Source organism: Ambystoma mexicanum, chromosome 6p, assembly GCF_040938575.1.
Source record: "Ambystoma mexicanum isolate Mex_15411 chromosome 6p, UKY_AmexF1_1, whole genome shotgun sequence".
Lineage (NCBI taxonomy): Eukaryota > Metazoa > Chordata > Amphibia > Caudata > Ambystomatidae > Ambystoma > Ambystoma mexicanum.
The window spans coordinates 1,304,366,952-1,304,387,525 of record NC_090935.1 but is presented as its reverse complement, the minus strand read 5'-3'; the positions used below and the strand labels follow the sequence as shown (position 1 = coordinate 1,304,387,525).

Sequence of the window (20,574 nt, the reverse complement as noted above, 5' to 3'; positions counted from 1 at the left end):
ATTAGTTCAGCATGCAATTCTCTATCATTTTCTTTTTCCTTTGTTTAGTTCTGCAGAATGCTGCACGAAGAAGGGATGTGGATGCGGTGAGCCATGGTAGTGTGGATAGTTCTAACGATGCTAACAGTGGTGAACACACACTCTTCAGCAGGGACCTAATCCAGCTTGATAATCACTCTAGCACAGGTACTAAATCTTTTTGGGTGTCTACTAACCATCACCTCCTCAAGCACTCTCTTCTTCTAATCTCTCTTTGGCTCTCACTTACTATAATCTTGTAGTTGTGACATATAAATGAAGAATGTGCTCCAAAATGTGCATGCGTACAAATGTTTGCCATGTTGTGCATTATTGGGGTTGGGCATGCATCTTATTCAGATGGTCAGTGGGGGATATTTTCGCATGCTGTGTGGCATTGCTCTAAGAATAGTTGATACTTGTAAGGAGAAGTAGGATTTTCTGATTCAATAGGGGACAGGAAGCTGATTTAGCAAGGAAGAGCTGTATGTGCAACCTGCAGGTACCGTTCTATGCATGGTTTGTCTCTTACACCTTCTAAATTCTTTTGCAACAAGCTGAACACGCTGGATGAAAGCGTGTCTACTATTACTCCAATTTCACAAGAGAATCGATACTTGCTGGACATCAATAACAACTTTGTTATTGCACATAAACATATATAACATGTCAAACCTTCATGTAAAATAATGTTGAGGGGGACAGTGGCATCCTTTTATAAATGTATAATGTGAACTAAATTCGTGCCATTATGAGCTTAACAGTGATGGTACAAGAAGCATGTTGGTTCACACATATGTAGTGTCTGATAAGGCCTACAAACCACAGAAAGGACTGTTTGGGGGATACCATCTGTGGGTTTTCCAAGTCTCTTATCGCACCAAAAAACCATGCAGGTTAGTTATTTCTAAAAATGCAGGTGCACCACCATGTGGTGCCCTTATTTTCAATCTTGCCTTTATTAACAAAGTTCCTTTCTGTCCTCGTCGGGAGTGGCGGGACAACCGGTAAGTAAAAATTTGCCCTATCAATAGTCATGAAGTCTTACTGCAACGGGATGAGTTTTTGGGACTTGCTAAACCAAAGAAATAGGCATGTGTCATCTGCTATTCAAATGAATTGTTTCAAATTTTATTTTTGATTCTATGTCTAGCAGAAGCAGTTATAAAACAAAGGGGGGAAAAACTACTTACAAAAAGGTTGTCTAAAAAAGATGAAAACCACGCGCAGCTCGCCAGACCCTGTAATCGCATCACGCCAGTGCAGCAGGTAACGGGGCATGCCAAGTTTCCAGGCATCCCGCAACTATGCCCATCATTAACTCCATTCAGAACATTGTGGAACCATGGAAAGGGTGGGCACACTATCAATATCTTCAGATAACGCTGTATTAGAATAAAATAATGTATGCAGTCTGGCGCCTTTTGATAGCCCTGAAGAAAGTGGTACATTAACATCAATCCACTAAAACCGGTTGGCTTATAAACAACCCAGTCTAGTGAGATACAAACAATTTCAAAGCTGAGGGTTGTGTTCTTTTATCTCTCTCTAAGAAACTGATAGAGAGACAGCACGAACAGCACAAACAGTGACTTAACGATCTGTAGGAATCTCTGGTGGTTAAGTGGGGTCTTTACTCTACTAACTGAAACAAATCGTATAAACTGCAAGTAATTCTTACAGCAGCGAGTCCTCCGTAATGGTACACATACAAAGTATCATCTAACACCAGTTAAGAGAATGACCTTTTTCCATCTTTTTTAGACAACCTTTTTGTGAGTTTTTTTCCCCTTTGTTTTTTAAACTCCTTCTGCTAGACATAGAATACAAAATAAAATTCGAAACAATTCATTTGAATAGCAGACACATACCTATTTCTTTGGTTTAGCATGTGCCTTTTAGCCAAAAACTCATCCTGTTGCAGCAAGAGTCCATGACTATTGATAAGGCGAGTTTTCACTTCCTGGTTGTCCCGCCACTCCCCGACGAGGACAGGACGGAACTTTGTTAATAAAGGCAACTAACTAAATACTTCTTGTATAGCGCAGCTCTCACCCAAAGGTCTCGGGGCACTCACAGGGACAAAACATAACACAAAACAAGACATAGATGCATGTGGGGTTCAGAAGGCGGATTTTATTTTTTTAGGATCATATTTTGATCCTAAAAAAAGCAAGATTGAAAATAAGGGCAACACATGGTGGTGCACATGAATTTTTAGAAATAACTTAACTGTGTGTCTGATAAGGTGCCTAGTACACCTTATAGTGTAATTTCCCTGAAATTCATGGAAACTAGTTGGTTATATGTGACTTATGCATGCTAATTTTTCCCCGAGCATCCTGCTACTTGGATAATCCAGTTTCTACCCTGCAGGGAAATGATGTACATTCTGTGGACGCACATCTGTTTATCCATCATTTTTATATTTTAATTTGGGTTTACTACATATCCTTGCTTGTCTTTTTTTAAAACCTGCAGACGTGTGCATCAGCTTAAAAGCAAGCCGTCTCATTGGTTGGTTGATATATGGGCGAGAGCCAGGCAATGTCCCCTGGACACCAATTCTGGCCCCTTGTCGATATCATTCCGCATTCTTTCTGCATTCTGCATCCTGACTTTCAACTAACGTGACAATTCTAATGCTGAAGCTCAGTTTTGAGGTATATTACAAAGTAGTTGTAACATAATATTGTCTCATAAATCATGGCATTAGAGTTGGGTGCATTGAATACCCTGCAAAGTCATGCCATTCTACGTATGTGCAGTCTAGACTCAGCTCGATACCCAAATTAAAAGTCACTGTAGCTGGACGTGCAAACCAAACCTAGATAATGAGAAATTGATGGTGAGCTGATCTTAACACAACCATGTATCTCCCAGCGTAGTAATAAGAGTTGAGAACTGACTAATCTCATTCTAGTGGGGAACAATCCACGCCTGAGGCAGCATTCCCTCCATTTGTCAGCAGCAAAGAATCTGATTCTCTATCAGCAGGACAAGACCCAGTAAGATCAACTGGCCACTTTACATGTGTCCAGAGCAAACTGTTTTCAAATGGGCCATATAATGAAAAATGTTGAGTTCTTAAACCGTGCACACACCTGTAACCAGATATAAAAGATAAATACAAAACCTATATTTCTTGCACTTTTGCAATCTCGATTAAACATACGTAAGACACATTTGAAGAGTATGGGAGCAAATTCACCAACCTTTTTACCAATCTGTAAAGATTGCAAGAGAGCGAACAGTAAAAGCCAGAGCCACAATGAGCAAATAAAATTTTGAATTAAAGAAATGTTGAAAAGAGCAGAATAGGAAGTGTGCTCTTTAACAGGATAAAACATTGCTTCAAGAAGTAAGTAGAATAGACAAAGCGATTAGGTTTAAGAAGTTAGTGTTGATAATTACTTTCTCCCTAGGGGCAGAGGGCGTTAACTTTGAAAATAATCATGTGAGATGTCATTTCGATTAGCACTGGTTAACGGGGGAAGCAGATTTCACTTTTGTTTGCCGGATTTGCATAAATGAGACTGCAAAGCAGTGTTTACTTCTTTAAGGACCTGGAGTGTGACATGCTCAGAGACTGTGAGTTTAAGACAACAGATTTGTTTCCATAAGGATGTCTATTCAGACACTTTAATGTACATTTATACATTCTGCTGTGTAAGGCTTTGAATTCTTCTAAATGTTTGTTAGCATTTGGATGACAAAAGGCATGCACAATATATAGGCAAGTATGTGAAAACTCCTAGGTCAGACGGAAACATAGATTGTTGTATATATGAAAAAGCAAAAAAACACTTGCTAAAAGAAAAGTTGCTAGAAACAGTCCTTGAACTTATGTGAAAGAAGGTCAGGTGCCCACAGAAACAAATCATATTTGTATTTATTTTTTATTTAGTGCCTATGGTCAGCGTTTGACCTTTTACAGTACAAAATGTAAGATCACATGAATTAATCAAATCCTAAAATACAATACATCCTAAAGAGTTAAAATGACGTTAAAAAAACAATATATAGCAACAGGTATTAAAGATAGCATTGCGTCATTTAAAATTCAGAGAAGATATTTCCAGCATCGTTGGTATAGGTATTCCATGCAATCAAAACTTATAATCTTATGCAATGTCTCTCGCAATCCGTATTATACATTTCAGCAGCAGTTGGCTATTAGCAGGTCTGATCTCTTTTTCACAATCTACCAGATATGGTATGCAGCAGTAGTCACAACCGAGGACTGCGCTCCATAGTTTGTGCTCTAAAACTGGTCAGAAGTAAGTGCAGAAAATTCGTGATAGCCCTTCTCATGTAAATTGGTGAATGCAGTACAGTGGGTTTATAGATGTCTCAGGGTTTCAACAGCTAGTACACAAAAGCGATCATACCTCTTGAGACCAATCTATGCCCCCGTATTTTCATAGACGGTAAAATTTCCAAGCGCAAGCATAAGATGAAACTCACCAGGGGGGGGGGTATATAATTTAATTAAATAGTTACGCATGGTGTTTAAGTTCATTTACTGAGAAGAGTATAGGGCATATTTGCGTGTTTTGGACATATATTCGATAGACTGGACTCGGTTATAGTCCATAGGCTTCCTCTCGATGCCTAAAGCTATAGTCTTGGCAATACTTTCATACCAATGTTCATGCAATGATTTAGTACGAAGTTTTCCATATACTTTAACCAAAAGCTTCATAAGCAGCACTGCATATAGCGCGCAGTAAGGCTCAATAGTCTGCCATGGTCGGAGTAACTAAAATGGATGGAGGGCCAAAATGTTCATACTTGCAAACCGATCATAACCCTGTGTGGGTTCAACTCACCACCTTCATGTAGGGCGAAATTTCATTTTTGAAGCACAGACTCTTTACATTTCTGGAAGCCCTAAACCTTTTGCTGGCTTACTTGGTTTTTTACTTTCGTTTTGTGGCCAGAGGGACTTCTACTGCCCCAATAGGTTTGTGGTACTCTGTTCACTTGAAGATAACGATTAACTGAATTGGACATTGAATTGTAAAGTAAGTATTGCATCTAACAGTTCTTGGCTAAAGAGGCATACAAATGATATTGTCCCCATTAAGCTATTACCTTGGATGGTTCCGTATCCCTTTACCGATGCATATTTTTTCGAAGTTATTTTCCACGAAGAAATAACTTGGAAAAACTCATCAAATTATTTAAAAAAGTGTTGTGGTCCCTCCCCAAACCCTTTCCCACCTTCCCTGTGCCATTGCCCCTATCCCAGCTGCTTCCCCCCCTTTTATCACGTTACCCCTATATATTCGATGAGTATTTTCGAAATAATGTCTTCATAGAAAATTACTTAAATTAAAATGTGCATCGGTCAGGACAAAGAGTCAAGTTGTTTTGTGTATCAGTAGTGTTGTGAAAGAAGAGAAACTCAATGAACAGTTACCTTTAAATATACAACAGAAGGAAGAGAAATCCAGGGGAAGGGAACCATCCCCTGGAACAAGGAACTCTATTACTCTGTAACTTTTGTGTTGGACTTCAGCATCTTTCCTTTTGTACATTTATAAACCACTCAAGACCAAAGACGTTACCCTTTTCACCTTTATTGGAATGGGAGGGCCACAGTAGTACATTGGACATGGGACTGTTTTTTGTTTTGGACATTCTGACTTAGACGGACCCTTAGTTTTGTTTTTAGTGCAGGGACAGAGAGGCATTGCCCAGCCCTTTTTATTTAAAACCATGAATCCCTTTTGTCTTAGTCTCATTCCTGGCTCCTCACAGTTGATAAAAACATGCTCTCTTATAGCCTTATTTTATTAATTCACGTGCCTGCCAAGTTGTTTGGCAAATTGCTACAAGCTAGATTGAATAGTTAGAAAGGAGTAATCTAGTAGATGAGCTTCAGTATGGACTTCAAGCAAATCTGGGTACTGGCGATCAAAATCCTAAATCTCTATTTAATAGCAGCTAAATAGGTTTTGGGGGAAACATTTTAATGTGTAAATAGGCTTGTAATATTTTAGAAGGTTATATTTACCTAGAGCTTTTTTACAATTTTGAATACACCTGCGTGATAATGAAGTCATAAAATAACTTTTCGGATGATGGTGAGATCAGATGAGTGCACCCTTGCGCCTTTTTTTTAATGTATATATAAAATGTTTGACACACTTTCACTGGGTAGGAGACATATACTACCTTTCTTAAATCCAGACTACTGCATTTTAATCACCATAAGAGCATTATATATTCTCTTGGGTACATATTCCGAGTATGTGCAGGCCCACTGTAAATATCAGTAAATCAAAAGGTCATGGACAACACAAACGCAAAGCTGGCATGCTTTTTGAATGGTAGAATTGTTTTTAAATGACAAAACATTAAAGCAAGTTACTGAATTTGTTTATTTGGGTGTTCAAATAACACATACCTTATGTTGGGATGCACATGTAAAGAAAAAAGTTTACTTTATCTCAAGCTAGTGGAGCAGTTTCAAGGCACGGCCACTGGAACCCATGAAAAGGTATACAAGTTTAAGGCTCTGTCTCATGCCATCTATTTATTTTTAAAATTGTTTATTGGCATTTGGTATAAATAACACAGCATCATTAGGTTGTATCAGCAGATGACAGGAGCAGTGTTCATATGAAGCAGAGATTGCTAAGCAACCAGTTAGTACGTTGTGTACCAAGGAAATAAAAAACAAAACCAAACACAAATCAAACTCTCCAGGTTTCACAACTGGGCTCTTAAACAGGGTGTAATGAGGAAATCTGCACTGCAGGAGCAGAAGAGCGATGCAGGCACACATGGATGGGCGATCAAGGGGCGGAATCGGTGATGTAGACAGGGGTTTAGGAAAGGGCGAAGGTAGTTCACAATCTTGCCAGTTAAGAGTGGTATAACATTTCATGGGGGTTTATCATCGGAGGGGTGGAACATAGTAAAAACAAGTGCTTACCAAGATTCATAGGTTCCTGCTAGCGGTTCGTCCAGGCCTTGTAGTGACCCAGCCCATGCTTTTGTCTCTGCGTCGCACCAAATCTCAAGTTCACGATACCAAAGTTTATATTGTGGCCCCTCGTTTGGTTCAAGGACATGGCGATGCAGCATTTAGCAAGGATGCATGCTATGTCCATGAACCTGGTGATATGTCTGATTTCCCTCTTCTTAGAGTATGCCCCAAGCAAGCGCTCCAGCAGGCTCCAGTTGTACCTAGTGATACCAGCCGCCCTGCAGGCGTGTATAACACAGGACCAGAAAGCTTGTACTTGGAACGTTTCCAGACCATGTGAATTAGGTTTGCATCGTCAAGGTTACACTACGGGCAGAACGGACACTTATTTCTGTTAAACTAGGCCACTCTGCTGGGGTCATGTACGTGTGATGGAGTACATTAATCTGGAGCCGCCTAAATCTGGAATTCCGGTAGACATTCTTAGAGAAATGAAGTACCCACTCGTGGTCACTAATCGCAGCACCCATGTCGGATTCCTATAATGTCTTCAGGCTTAGGTTTTGTGAGTTTGATCCTCTTAGTAGGCAACTGTACAGTCTGGTTTTACAGGTCTCCATCAGTCTTCGAGCATGTACATTAAAGCCTGAAGCTCTGTCTCCTTAGGCTCAGCCGGCCACCCCTGCCATCTGCCACTCAGTTTACTTTCATGTATCCCAGGAATTGTCCCTTAGGCAGCCCCATCTGTTGAGTTAAATGGTCCAAGTCCCTGAACGTCCCACCGTCTTACATGTTGCCCCATGTGGAGATGCCCCATACCTCCCAGTGCTGGATAGCTGCCAAATCTTCCCTAGTTTTACATGCATCTACCACAATGGGATCGTTGGATGAATAGGGGTGACGCACATGGAGCAGCTTTAATGCGCGGGACCAGATTTCTTTGCCTGTATCACAAGGAGTGGTAGGGTAGGTAGAAAATCTCTGATTTGCATGTCAAGAAGATGAAAGAACCGTGCCCCAATATAGTAGAAAACATTTGTGAAACAGTACAGGAATCTAGGGAGAACAATCATCTTCACGATTGCAATTCTACCCATGAGTAACAGTGGTAACCGGGGCCAAAAGGATATGGACCTCTTAAGGCCTTTCATGACCTTGTGGATTTCCAGATATTTGAAGGAGCGCACCTTCCTCGTGAGACCCAAATCCGGTAACAAAGCTTCACTCACCCTACGGAGACCAGCCAGGGGGATGAGGCAGGATTTCCGCCCGTTAAAGACTATCCCAGACAGCTCTGCAAAGCTGTCACGTACGTCCAGTACAATGGGAAGGTTATGTTGCGGCTCACATATATAAAGTAAGATGTCATCAGCGTATAGTGGTATCAAATGTCAGGATCCCACAATCAGGATGCCCGCACCCAAGTATTCCTGGCGCAAATTTGCTGCAAGAGGTTCCAGAACTATTATATATAGCATAGGCGACAACGGGCACCCCTGGTGGATCCCATGATGTACGTCCCACACTTTGAAAATCTGTCTACCTGATTTCACCCTTACAGTGGTCTATAACAGTGTCACCCAGCGAATAAAGCTTTCCACCATTCCAAAGCTCTGCAGTGAGGCGAGCAACCATACCCAATAGACTGAATCAAAAGCTTTGATTACATCCAAGGACGCCACTGCATAGGTCTCGATGCAGGGATCGGCCTGGTCTATGATGTGCTGTAGCCTACAGAGATTTCAGGGCAGTGCTGCATCCTGGGACGAACCCAGTTTGGTCCATGTGCATCTGGGAAGCAATTACCTTGTGGAGACTCGCCGATAGCACAGTCGTGAGTATTTTAACGTTGTAATTTAACATGGCCAAAGGGCGGTACAAGTCACACTTGTCCATATGTTTGCCATGTTTGGGAATAGAGGTGACCAGGATCTCGCTCATACTAGCTGGAAGTATGCCTTTATTGTAGGTTTCCACAAAAACCCTAAGTAGCAGGGGAGCCATGGTAGAGCTGTAGGCCTTATAACATTTCGGGGGAGTCCGTCGCTCCAAGTGTTTTTGCTGGGAGAGAGGGCGGCTATTGCATCAGAGTTCTTCCACAGTGATTGGCTGGTTCAAAAGGGTCTGTTGCGTGGATGTGAGCCTTGGGAGCGAGATTAGCAAGAGTGCCTCAGTGATGATGTGTAGTAAAGATGTAATTTATTGCGAGTTGGGATCTGCACAGGCCCCCGCATTCATCAGAAAGTAAGGAAGTATATAGTCTGGGGTGTTCTCTCTTGCAGAGCCACACTAATAATCTTCCAGGCTTATCCCCCTCTGCATGAGATCGGGCTGTTCGTGTGATGTAGTCAAACTTGGAGAGCCTTTCCCATGCCTCAAGACAACGGGTCCGGGTCTCTGCTAGTTTTTCCTCAGCAGACCACAGGCCTGTATGCTGGGCCTCCTGTGTCCGAATGTCTTCTTTCATAGCTTCTAGGTCTTCCCGTAGTTTCCGGCGTCTGCTGCCAGCACTTACTATCACCTCTCCTCTGGTCACCACTTTCATTGTTTCCCAGATAGTGCCCCATTCCACAACACTTCAAATATGTTCTAAGAAATCAGTCGGTGAGTCCTTGCGTGCCTTTTTAAAGACTGCTTCAATCAAGCCTGCCACCGGCATACGCCCAGTCGGGATGGGGCACCTGGGGCACGTGGCATTTCACTCAATTACAAAAGGAGAGTGGTCGAATATAGAGCAGCCCAAATAATCTGCATTGGATAGCTTGACCATCTGTCCCAACCGGGTAAAAAATTATCAATTCTGGTGTGCAGTTTGTGGGGAGATGAGTAATAGGAATAGCCCCTAGTGTTCTGGGTGTAATTCTCTCCATAAATCCACCAAGTCTGTCAGTTAGTGCTGTGTTTTAAAGTGATAGTGGCTGGGGATGAGCCCCGCGAGGGGTGGGGGGGGGGGTCAATCTGTCAATTGCAGCGTCCCTCACACAATTAAAATCTCTGCCCTACAGGAAGAAGCCCTCACGTCCTGAAACAGCATAGCTGCTTATTGCAATCACATGAGATGGGATGTTATGATTTGGAAAATATGAATTCACAATGCTAATTTCCCTGTGTTTTTTAGATAGCCTCGCAAAATTACATACCGTCCCTCTCCACGTTTAATAGTTGGAATGGTAGCAAACCGTCCATCCATGTGAGCACCCCCCTAGTGAACTGGAGTATGTGGCCCCATATCCTGTCCCGCCCCAGCAACTCAAAATCGCTTCCTTTTCATCTGCCAGCATGTGGGTCTCTTGGTTCAATGCTATTGTAACGCTCACCTTGTATCCACGGGGACCCCACCCGACTGGTCTGGGATGCTTCTGGCACCGCTGCACCTTCCCCGGGGACTCATGCTGCCGAGGGCTTGTTCTGGAAGACAGGAGTTTGGTTTTAGCTACTACACCTTCTCTCAGAGCCCACCTTCCCTGTGTTCCCTTTGCGACCTCCCCTGGATCTTTTCTCACCTTTTGGTTTCGATAAGGTGCGCTCTCTGTCCTGTCATGCTGAGCAGGGGGCCGTCGTAGCTGGGCACCGTCTGCCGAGTTACTTCACTGGCGTGGCGTGGGACTCAAGACCGGCTGCGACTCCACTCTTGAGGTAAGTCTCTAGTCTGGTTAAGAATTAATGTCCATAATTGTAGTTGCCCCGGCAGACCTTCCCCTTCGTTCTTGTTGATGCAGAAGGGATGATGGAGACGTTGAGCTGATATGGAGGGCTGAGCTCGAGAAGGTAAGAGAAAGCGCATAGCGTGGCGCTATGAGCGTCCTTTGAATGAGGCTACCCTGTGCTGTCTTTTCTTGCAGGTCGCTGAAAGATTCCTGGAGGAACGTGGCCAGATGGAAACAGGGCTTCGGATGGAAAAGGCCCGTACGGCGGTAGACTTACAGAAGAGTTTGGTAAGTAAGCGAGCATGGAGGCGATGGAGCAGTGGATCATCGCTTACTAATTGTCCTCTCTAGGATGTTGCTGGAGGAAGATAACGAATTCCAGGGAAGATTCCGAATTGACAGAGGAGTAGGATGCAGAGCAGGTAAGGGTGAATAACGTGGTTCTTCTTCTCTCGCCCTTGCAGGCCGAAGATGCTCAGCAGGACCCGGTGAACGTCACGCTGCAAGAGCAGAATAACGCAAAGTGTGCCTCAACTCGGGCGTGGTTTAAATAGCCAACAGGTATCCCAGGTGCCTTCGGGGCAGGCCACGCCCTGGATGCTAGACTGCATGTTGCAGTTCCACGTTGATCCTTGTGGGGGCAGCCATGTTGGTCCATTGCCCAATGGATCTTCACCCGCCACATGAGCCTGGCGCCAGGGTACCCGAGAGTGGCACGATTGGGCCCTTGGGGCTTTGTAGAAATACTGTGGCGAGGGCCAGAGGCCCCGAGTTCCTTGGCCAGGGTTTAAGGTCGTGACAGCTATGGATATTTGTTTACGTTTCAGGAACTTTTTGACTCTGTTTCTGCGGATATAGGATCCCAACCCCAGCACATTCCAGGTTATTATTCTAATTGGGACCATAGGCAAAAAACATGGGAAACTTCACCAGCAGAAATTCCATCGTCCGCGCTACAGGATGTCATGCCTGTCCTGTACAACAAGAGCACCTGTAGTGTATGCTTGCCAGTGTCATGGTTGACTGCATACTCAGCCTGAGAGCAAACAAAACATGGGAACCCACTCCCCTCTCCCATTGCCACAACACTGTAAGAGCCATAATGCACGGAATGGACAAAAAAGAGAACATTATTAACAGAATTGTACAACATTCCCCAGCAAAGATATATTGCTCAGGCATGCCTGTACTGCCATGGCCAGAATCGACCATTGAGTACCAGGTAGGGGGGGTCAGCAACAGGCTGGCTCCCAGTGTCAACTTCGGGCGGGCATATCAGGTCAGCAATGGGTAACTGGGCTTTTTGCTCCCGCTGAACAAAAAGATACTGTTGCGGCGGCATCAGTTATGATTGTAGCGTACAGTGTGATGGGCATATAGGTGGTGTGGGCCCATGTTCAGCGCGTGCCATTGTGACACCTCAAACCTCACTAAAACAGCAAGGCCTTGCCACGGCATCCAAGTAACACAGGGCATGGTGAGAGCTGTTAGGACTGGGCGTTCGTTCAGGTGTCCGTGCCATTTTTATTAGCCAGGTTGTTGTGTTCCATCCACAATGTGGCTGCTGCAGGACTGTCAAAGTGCGATTTGTTGTTGTAGAGGCTCTTCAGTCTGGCAGGGCACATGAGCATATATTTGAGGCCCAATTGTTGGAGTCTCACCTTTATCGGCACAAAGGAGTTTCTGGCTCTCTGGACCGTGGGCGTATAGTCTGGGTATATTGCGATCTTGAAGCTATCCCTCTGTATGTCACGGCCCACCCTAGAGTGTTTAAGGATTACTTCCCTGTCGTGGAATTCAATATCTTTGCTATAACTGGCCTTGGGTGAGATCCGGGCGGTGGTCTTCTTTGAAGTGAGTGATTAGCGCGTTCAATGGCAAAGCCCTGTGAGAGGTTGCCAGTTCCAATTTCTTGCAGCAACATATTCTCAATGTATTTTGTTGGGTCTGGTCTCTCAGCTCCCACTGCTAGTCCCACCACGCAAATATTATTCCGGCAGGATCTGCCCTCGACATCCTCTGCAGGTGATTCCAATGCAGTGTTCCTCATTCCCAGCTCCTTGACTCACGCCACAAGATCTTCCCTGGTGTCTATAGTCTCCTTCAGCCCTAGTTCGGCAGTTGTGACCCTCTCCGCCAGTTACCTGGCATCCTGATGAAGGAGTTATATGTCGATCTTGACCCCGTCCATTCTGGTTTCGAGTGATGTTCTCAGAGCAACAATTGCAGCGAGGACTTGGTCCTCTTGGAGGTTCCGTATTGAGGCGAGTGGCACAGTTTGTGTGCTCTCCTCAGTTTGGGTGTCCTCGCAGAGTTTCCTTCAGCTGGCGAAGGAGTCCATGATCAATGGCTTGCCCTTATTTTTTATTGGTTACTGTCCAGGGCACGGAGGCCGGGACAAACACTGCACAATACAAGTGTCTATGAGCGAAGATGGAATGCGCTAGTAGGCCTTGGACTCTCGTGGTGGGTTAGGTCTTATGTTCATGTGTCTGTACAAAGTTGGTCGCCAGAAAGCTAGAGAGGTTTCCAGATCAATGTTGCCCCCACCTCAGGGCTAGGTCTCCGGGCCCCTGACGTTAAGTGCAGCCTGCGTATGAGTTCAAGTGAACTGGCAGGCACACAGGAAGAGTGAGGCAGGTGTGTGCCCACCAAGTTTGCAGAGCCTTGGGGGGGGGGCAGGCGGCAGTTCCCAGCAGTTTGAGTGCTTGCAACTGATTATAGGTGTGTGACTTGTGCTAAGAGTGTGGTTGGAGAGGACCACAATAAAGGCGTGACCAGACAATGCCCGCTGATGTTTTGTGTGGGTGGTCCGCTCCAATGAATGCAGCTCAACGAGGCAAAACATTTGCAATTCTTTTATGGCGGTTCAGGTGGGGGCTGAGCGGTCCTGTCTTGGTGTGCTCAGTGTTGACAGCAGCCTCGCTCTGCATGTTTGGAGGAAGGGAATAGAAACCAAGAGGAGGTGCCGCTGCACGGGTGTGGCAGGTGTTTCTTTTGCCATCCCAAGTATTCCCAGTGTGGGGAGAGCACTTCCCCCAGCCCGTTCACCTGCTGCCACCGTGGGTAGAGGCACAGCAGTTGTCCTGCTCCTCGGTCCAGGTACCTCTGCAGCTGAGTGTGTCTGCACTACAGGGAAGGCAGTGACGGGCAATAAGGCTGTGTGGTGAGCGGCACAGACCCTGGGCTTCAGAGGTTCGCCGTGGCTGCCATCTTGGAGGACTCAGGGTCTTAGGTTGCACATCGAGGTTTTCTGCGATTCCGGGACAGATTTGTGTCTGACGAGCGCTGTTTCAGTAGGTGCCACGTTTCCCCCATCAGTAGATGAAATCAGCTGCAGAAATAAATCGGTTATTGTTGCTGCAACGAGGATCGATACAGGATCACAGCGGGAGCATGAGGAAGTCCAGACCTCACTGCATGAGCTCAGGCTTGGCTCCCTGTCTCTTGCCATCTATGGATCATCGGTGTGTGGCTTTAATGGTGTCTCTTGCAAGAGGTGGTAAATATGTTGATTGGGCATTATTTAGGGCTATCCGTTGCAGCCCTGACATTTAACATGCAGAAGATATTTTAAAGGTTTACTTAGTACAGACTTAAGATCTGTAGCCTGCAGTGCTACAGCGCGGCATAAACCATATTGAAGAAAAACATTGGGCGTATTGGTCTGAATGCAAATTATACAGAATGTTTCAAAAGGATCTAATAGTTGCAATAGATTAGATGTAGGAATTCACAGGGAAAGTGATTTCAATCATGTTTAAGACATTATCAGAATTGGCCCAGTTGTTTAATGTTTGAAGAAATGCAATAATGAGTCCTTGAAACTGACGAAAGACGTTATTCGAGCTGTTCACAAATGACCTATTCCATTTGATACCTTAGCTCATGAATGTAAAGTCATCCCTGTGCTTTGCTTGAGAGTCTTGGTTTGCTTCACCATTACTACCGAATAATGCAAAATCAATAATACACAGGGAGCTGATAGAACACTGAAGTTGGGTACTTGAAGCAAAATAAATTGAAAAAACATCTGTAATTGCATTTAACATGTTACTACTATTAGGCACTGCTCATTATTTAACATGCTCTTATAAATTGATGCTATAAGTATGTAATTGTTTATTTGTAAAGCGCTTGCACACAAGTGAAGTTCTTCAAGGTGGGAAGGGCACAAGGGAAAAGAGTAGTCCTTCTTAGGCCTTGAAGTTTCCGAATGATCTAACAAAATGATATAACAAAATTAACTAGTATACTTGGCCAGCAGCATTTCTACTAGTGCAAGTGCATGACAGGAGGGAAGGAGAGAAGGGAGGGGGAGAAGGGAAGAGCAAACCATCTATAAACTGCCGTGCTAGGCCTAACGACTTGCTAGATAGTACAAGTGCATGACCAGCAGTGTGGAGAGGAGTGCGGGAAAAGGACATACAGAACAATAAACTACCGTGCTAGGCCTGGCGATATATTGAATGATGATGGGTCATCACCAATAATGCACCTATGCACAAGTGTTTAAGGCACAACCAAGCAGGAAGTGCGAGGGGGCAAGTGTGTCCAGTCTATCAGGGGGCGGAGTTAAGCACAGAAGAGGTTGCCTCTCACATGGAACGTATTCAGAGTGCAAAAGTGCGTGGCAGATTGCAGAGGCCCAGAGGCAAGTGTAGGACTGGCGGGGAGCCTGGGACCTGTGTGGCTCTGGAGGTGCACCAGGCGACCAATCTGTGAAACTGAGCAGAGTTGGGGAGGAAAGCAGGAGGGAGGAGAAAGGGGGTTAGCAGGGGAGAGGGAAGAGAGAGAGAGGAAGAGAAGAGGAAGGTCTTAAGGATTTTCCGGAACTTGAGGAGATCCGGCTCAAGACGTAGAGAGGCAGGGAGGCTGTTCCAGATGGAGGCACCTGCAGAGGATAAAGTTCAACCCCCAAATCTGTGTTAGGAGAAACGGCTCACCTGCAGAGAGTTAGAAGAGGCCGAGCGGAGGGCTCTAGAAGGGGAGTATTTAGGGAGAGAGCGTTGTAGTTAGTGAGGACTCGGACCCCAGAAGGCCTTGTGGACTATGCAGTGGGCCTTGAACTTGATCCTTGCGGCCAATGGGAGCCAGTAGAGTGATTTCGGCTCCGGAGAGATGCAGTCCCTGGGCTTGAGGTAGGAAGATTGAGAAAGAGACTGTTGTAGTAGTCCACTCTAGCGAGAACCAGGGCTCTGGAGACGGTGAGCCTCTGGGGGAAAGTGTGAAAATGGTAGAATACCTCTGAGGAGGTGCAGCTGGTAGTGGGACTTTTTAGAGATGTGAGAAGAGAAGGAGAGAGTGGAGTCGAAGATGACCCCCAGATTTTTTTCCTCACTGGTGGGTGAAAGTGCAGGACCATGGGAGGCCTGTCAGAGTGCAAGTGGGAAAGCGGGAGCAGGGGTCCCAATGAGGACGATCTCTGTCTTACTGGCATCAAGGTAGAGATCATTAGCAGCAAACCAGGACTGTATTACGGACAGACAGCCTGGGATGAGCAAGGAGGAGGAGGAAGCGGCAGAGGGTAGCCTGAAAGAGACCTGTGTGTCATCTGCATAACACTGAAAGTTGGAGGTGAAATAAGAGATCATGTGGGCAAAAGGGGTCATCTAGACCTTGAAGAACAGGGGTATAAATTAGATCCCTGGGGAACACCACAAGTAGAGAGTGATAGCAGAGAGAAAGGACCCACTCTCCACCTGGGAAGGATGATCTGAGAGAAAGGACGCTAGTCATGCCAGGGCCTGCTCTGTAATGCCCAGGGATTCACGCAAATGGGAGATCAGGATGTTGTGGTTTACCGTATCGAAAGCAGAAGTTAGGCCAAGAAGGATGAGAACAGAGGAGAGTTGGTCAAGATTTGAGAGCAGGTTGTTAGGGAAAATTCTCATTCAATGGCTAATTTCCCTTACCTAGTGAGTCCCTCAGAAGCTTTGCTGGATTTCTGGAGTTAATTCTTTCCACTTGGTAAGAGTGTGAGCTTTTCCCCCCCACTCTTACCCATATTTTGCCATGTGTATTTCATCTGTTTTGTGATCGTGGGCTCTGGATTACACGACTTAAGTAGCCCCCTTCTTTTGTGTGTTACATAGCACCTTCAGTGCAGTGACACAGGGTTGTCTTTTAGACTTCCCACCAACTCCATTTCTGGGGCTGACTACTGTCCTCCAGAAAAGGGTAAAGTTGCCATTAACTTTACTTAGTCATTTAACCACAGATCCAGTACACCCCATCTTACATGGAGTACTGGAAAGGGTTAATCCTTAGCCCTTTTTATCTGTGCCTCCTAGAGCATTGTTTCGCTCTTTTAACATTTCGACTTGGCTGGAGGCAGTGGTATCTACCCTAACTTTTCTACCGTGATTATACTATATAAACGTGGTACTGTTTCAGGCTATTATATTAGCCTCGAACTTAAACGCGCTTGACCAAATACTTTCTCTTTTGGCTCCGGTCGGGTTTATTCACCATTTCTTTTTGTTAAAGTCCTTCTTGTGTTTTACTTTGCGCGGCAAACCAGGTTTGCCTCCTTTGTCCACTGTCTTTTGGCAGGCTTCTGCCAAGAAGCCCTCCTCTAGGCACCTGGGTGTCTAGGTGGGCTGAATGTGAGGGAGGGGTGTAGTCACCCCCTGCACAGGGTATCCTAAGAAACCCAAGTCGCACTTTGCCTTGATTGGCTGAGGTGGTTGTCCAGGCCGGACAACCCCCCCCTGCTGTGTGATTGACAGCCAGGCTGTGTGAATGGGAGATTTTCGCATAAAAGGCAGGGCTCTTGGGCTATAAGTCAGTCGCCATTGGAACTACGAGGAACCGAAGAGAAGCCGGAGAAGAAGTCAGCTGCTGCAACTATCCCATCCCTGTGAAGCCCTGCTGCAGTCTTAAGCTATCTACCCTTCGACGACCAGAGAAGATCCAGTCCGGAGTCTTATTCCCTTGAGCTTGGTGGGGATAACCAGCTCATCTTCTACAGCCAGAGCATCCTCTTTGTGGTCGAAATCACTGCACACTGCTGTAGTGGTCCGGATAGCCACCTGAAGAACCCTCTCCTGTTTTTAAGGAGCGCATCTTTTATTCACCATCGCTGCTACCGGCTTCAGCCCTGTGTGGTGCAGACCCCTCCAGACGACGTCCTTCTTGCCAAAGCTCCAGGGACTGTGGGTCTGCAGGAAACTACCAGAAACAACTGCCGTGGCACTAGCCTCTTCATTGAATAAGGTACTGTGTTCTGCTTGAGGAAATCGGGTGAATTCTTCTTTCTCCTCCTACAAGGCTTGCCCTTATCGTCCCTCCTTCTTATAACTTTTGCTTCCTCCATTGACAATATCTAAGTAGTCCTGGCTACGTTGAATCGTGAACTGTCCGACTCTGTGTTCCTCGACAACAGGAACCCGGTTCCACTTGACACTGGCTCTGGCCTATTGACTCTTGAATTTCTGTCCATGAGTGTTCTCTGATTCCGTTCTGTCTGCCTTGACAAAAGTATTGCCTATGATTTTTGTCCCCCACTCTCTCTGGGTATCTCGGGTGCTAAGTGTGATTTTGCCCCAGTAACATTTCTTGCCACGGATACGCGTTTCTTTAGTAATACCGAACTGTCATTACTGTCAAAAAGTGATCGCATATGTATTCCCGGTAACGTCTTTTGTTTCACAACACCAGTCCATTAAAACATAGGGTACTTACCTTGAAGTTATACTGTACAAAGCGAATTGGTTGGTTGTAGTATATTTTACGTATGGTTTTGAATTAATAGAAGTGTTGTGTTTATAACAAACGGTTTAAAAATAAATGTACTTATATTTTTTACCTGAAAGCTTGAGTCAGTGTTTGATTGAGTCACAGTAATTATGGTCCCTTTGTGTAATCTCTGCTACTGCTCATATACTCTTGAGATAAGCCTGGCTGCTCCGCTACTGCACCACTTTAACATAGTAGTACAGGCTTGTACCAAACGTAAAACTTGTGTTACCACTTGTAGTCTTAATTGTGTGTAGTGGTCCCTAAGGACACTGCACATGATTCTGCCTAACACAGGTCTACATGTGTGTTCAGAAGAGTAGTTTGTGTGCCTCTGGATGCTCCAAAGCCAGAGTGACGGTTATGGAGACAGCCAAAAGATTCCGTGTGGAGGGTAAGTTAAGAAAGTTATGATTTAATCACCAAAAAGCAAAATGAGAAAAAGAACAATGTGTTGGCATTGCCCCTTTTATCCTAGCGAAAATTGAGATGGTTATGCATTTATTTTTTTTAATTTATTTTTTCTTGCGTTTCGATACTGCAAGGAAGAAAACCATACCACTAGTAAAAGTGAGAAATCTTAATCTGTGTCTTCCAGCATTTTTAGACCTTTTTACTTCTGAAAAATGTGTTTCATGGGCCCTAAAAACAAATTCACTGCATGGGCTATTAGGAAAACAAGAACACTTGTACTTTAATGTTCTGCTGTATACAATTATTGATCTACCTATATATTTGTATTATTCTGTATTGGTTGCGATGAATGTGCTTTTTTTTAACTAGAATGTAGTTTTATTCTATTATGTATTTTATGAGATTGTTTAGCTTTTATGGAATTTCCACCCCGAAAAATAAAAAGTGTATTGATGGATTGACTTCTACTGAAGACCCGCATTCTATTGCAGCCCTTTTTCTGGCGTGCTACCCATAAGAGGCCTACATGGCTTAAAGGGCAGAGGTGCTGGTTAAGCACCCAATTTTGGTCCCAAAGCAAATCTATCTCTCTGAAAGTGTGTTGTGAGGCAGGCTGATGGCAGCTTTGATTTAGGTTTGCCTACAGTCTGGTTGTTGTCACTTTTACCACATTAAAACCGCTCCATGCACCTGTATGGTAGCCACTGGCTACACGTGCCTTTTTTTAAACCTGTCTCCGGCCATTCTTTTTTCGCCCATTCTTTTCTTTGAGGACCAATGGCATGGCCAAAATGGTAGGTCTGCTGATGTAGGCTCATTCTCAAAGTAAACTGGGTTTAATTTTAAACTGGTTTAAAGTCCGCTTGACTTCCCTGTCCAAATCCATTGTTGGAGGGCCAATGTGTTTGTCGGTTTCAAGGCTAAAACCCTTTTGTGCTCAACTGTGATGTGATAGGCCAGCCCCTGAGTTGAATGTATTATCTTTGGGAGATACTGTGAGTGTCTTCAGATTCTGTACCGGAAGACTGCTGAGTACAATAGGCTGCTGCCGAATACACTGGTGTGGCCATGCTGTCTATCCACGAACTTCTTTGTCATTGCTACTTGTCTGCTGGCAAATTCCCATCATGGGATTTTCCATAGCTTCCTGCCATCCACCCAGCTGGCAGAACTGGCTCTTCCATTGTGCGATATCTTCCTCGTATGCAGTGGTGCCTCCATTGTATTGTATATTATTCATTTATATAGCGCCCTTTCCCCATTTGTATGGCCTCAATGTGCTTTGTGGTTGGAATGGCTTCAGTGACCGCTGTCCATGTGTGGAAGATGCTAAGAGTTAATTTAAAGATGCGTGTGTGCATTTTGCCAGGTTAGGACTTAGATGGGCAAGCTAAGCTCTAGTAAGCAGCCCAGAGAACAGGCACGTGGGCGGGTGCTGTTTGTGGTTTAGGATAGTGCTAGTGCCGGAGATTCGATGTGTGCCCAGCTAGACCAAAACTTTGTATGTTGTCGCTGTGTACTAATGGCAGCGGTGATAACGTATGTCAGGGGTTTCAGTGTAGGTGGCTATACGTGCTGCTAGACCAGAATAGCATAGCCATAGCTGCATTCTAGCATGTATGCATGGATGGGTGGCCGTGCCTGTGGCCTCTGTCCACAGATGTGATACTTAGTACACATACCGTAAACTTGGATGGAGTTAATCTTCAATGTCGTTCTTCTAGGTCCAACGCGATTGGCTGGTCTCGCCAGTTGTGGTCCCCAGATTGAAGTCTGAGCAGTGGGAGATGGGCCTGGTGGTGTTTTCGGCCTGTG

At 45.0% G+C, this 20,574-nt stretch overlaps 1 protein-coding gene across 4 annotated transcripts in view; it reads left to right on the top strand.

Annotated features, from left to right (window-relative positions):
- DENND4C (DENN domain containing 4C) overlaps nucleotides 1–20,574 on the top strand; it is a 2,555,958-nt gene that overhangs the window by 1,849,018 nt on the left and 686,366 nt on the right. For 3 of the 4 annotated variants that reach the window (XM_069625963.1, XM_069625962.1, XM_069625961.1), the window contains exon 20: nucleotides 49–186. The exons of the other annotated variant lie outside the window; for it this stretch is intronic. In XM_069625963.1, the coding sequence (XP_069482064.1) occupies nucleotides 49–186 (138 nt within the window). The remainder of the gene's footprint in view (nucleotides 1–48; nucleotides 187–20,574) is intronic. 4 annotated transcript variants of the gene reach the window in all.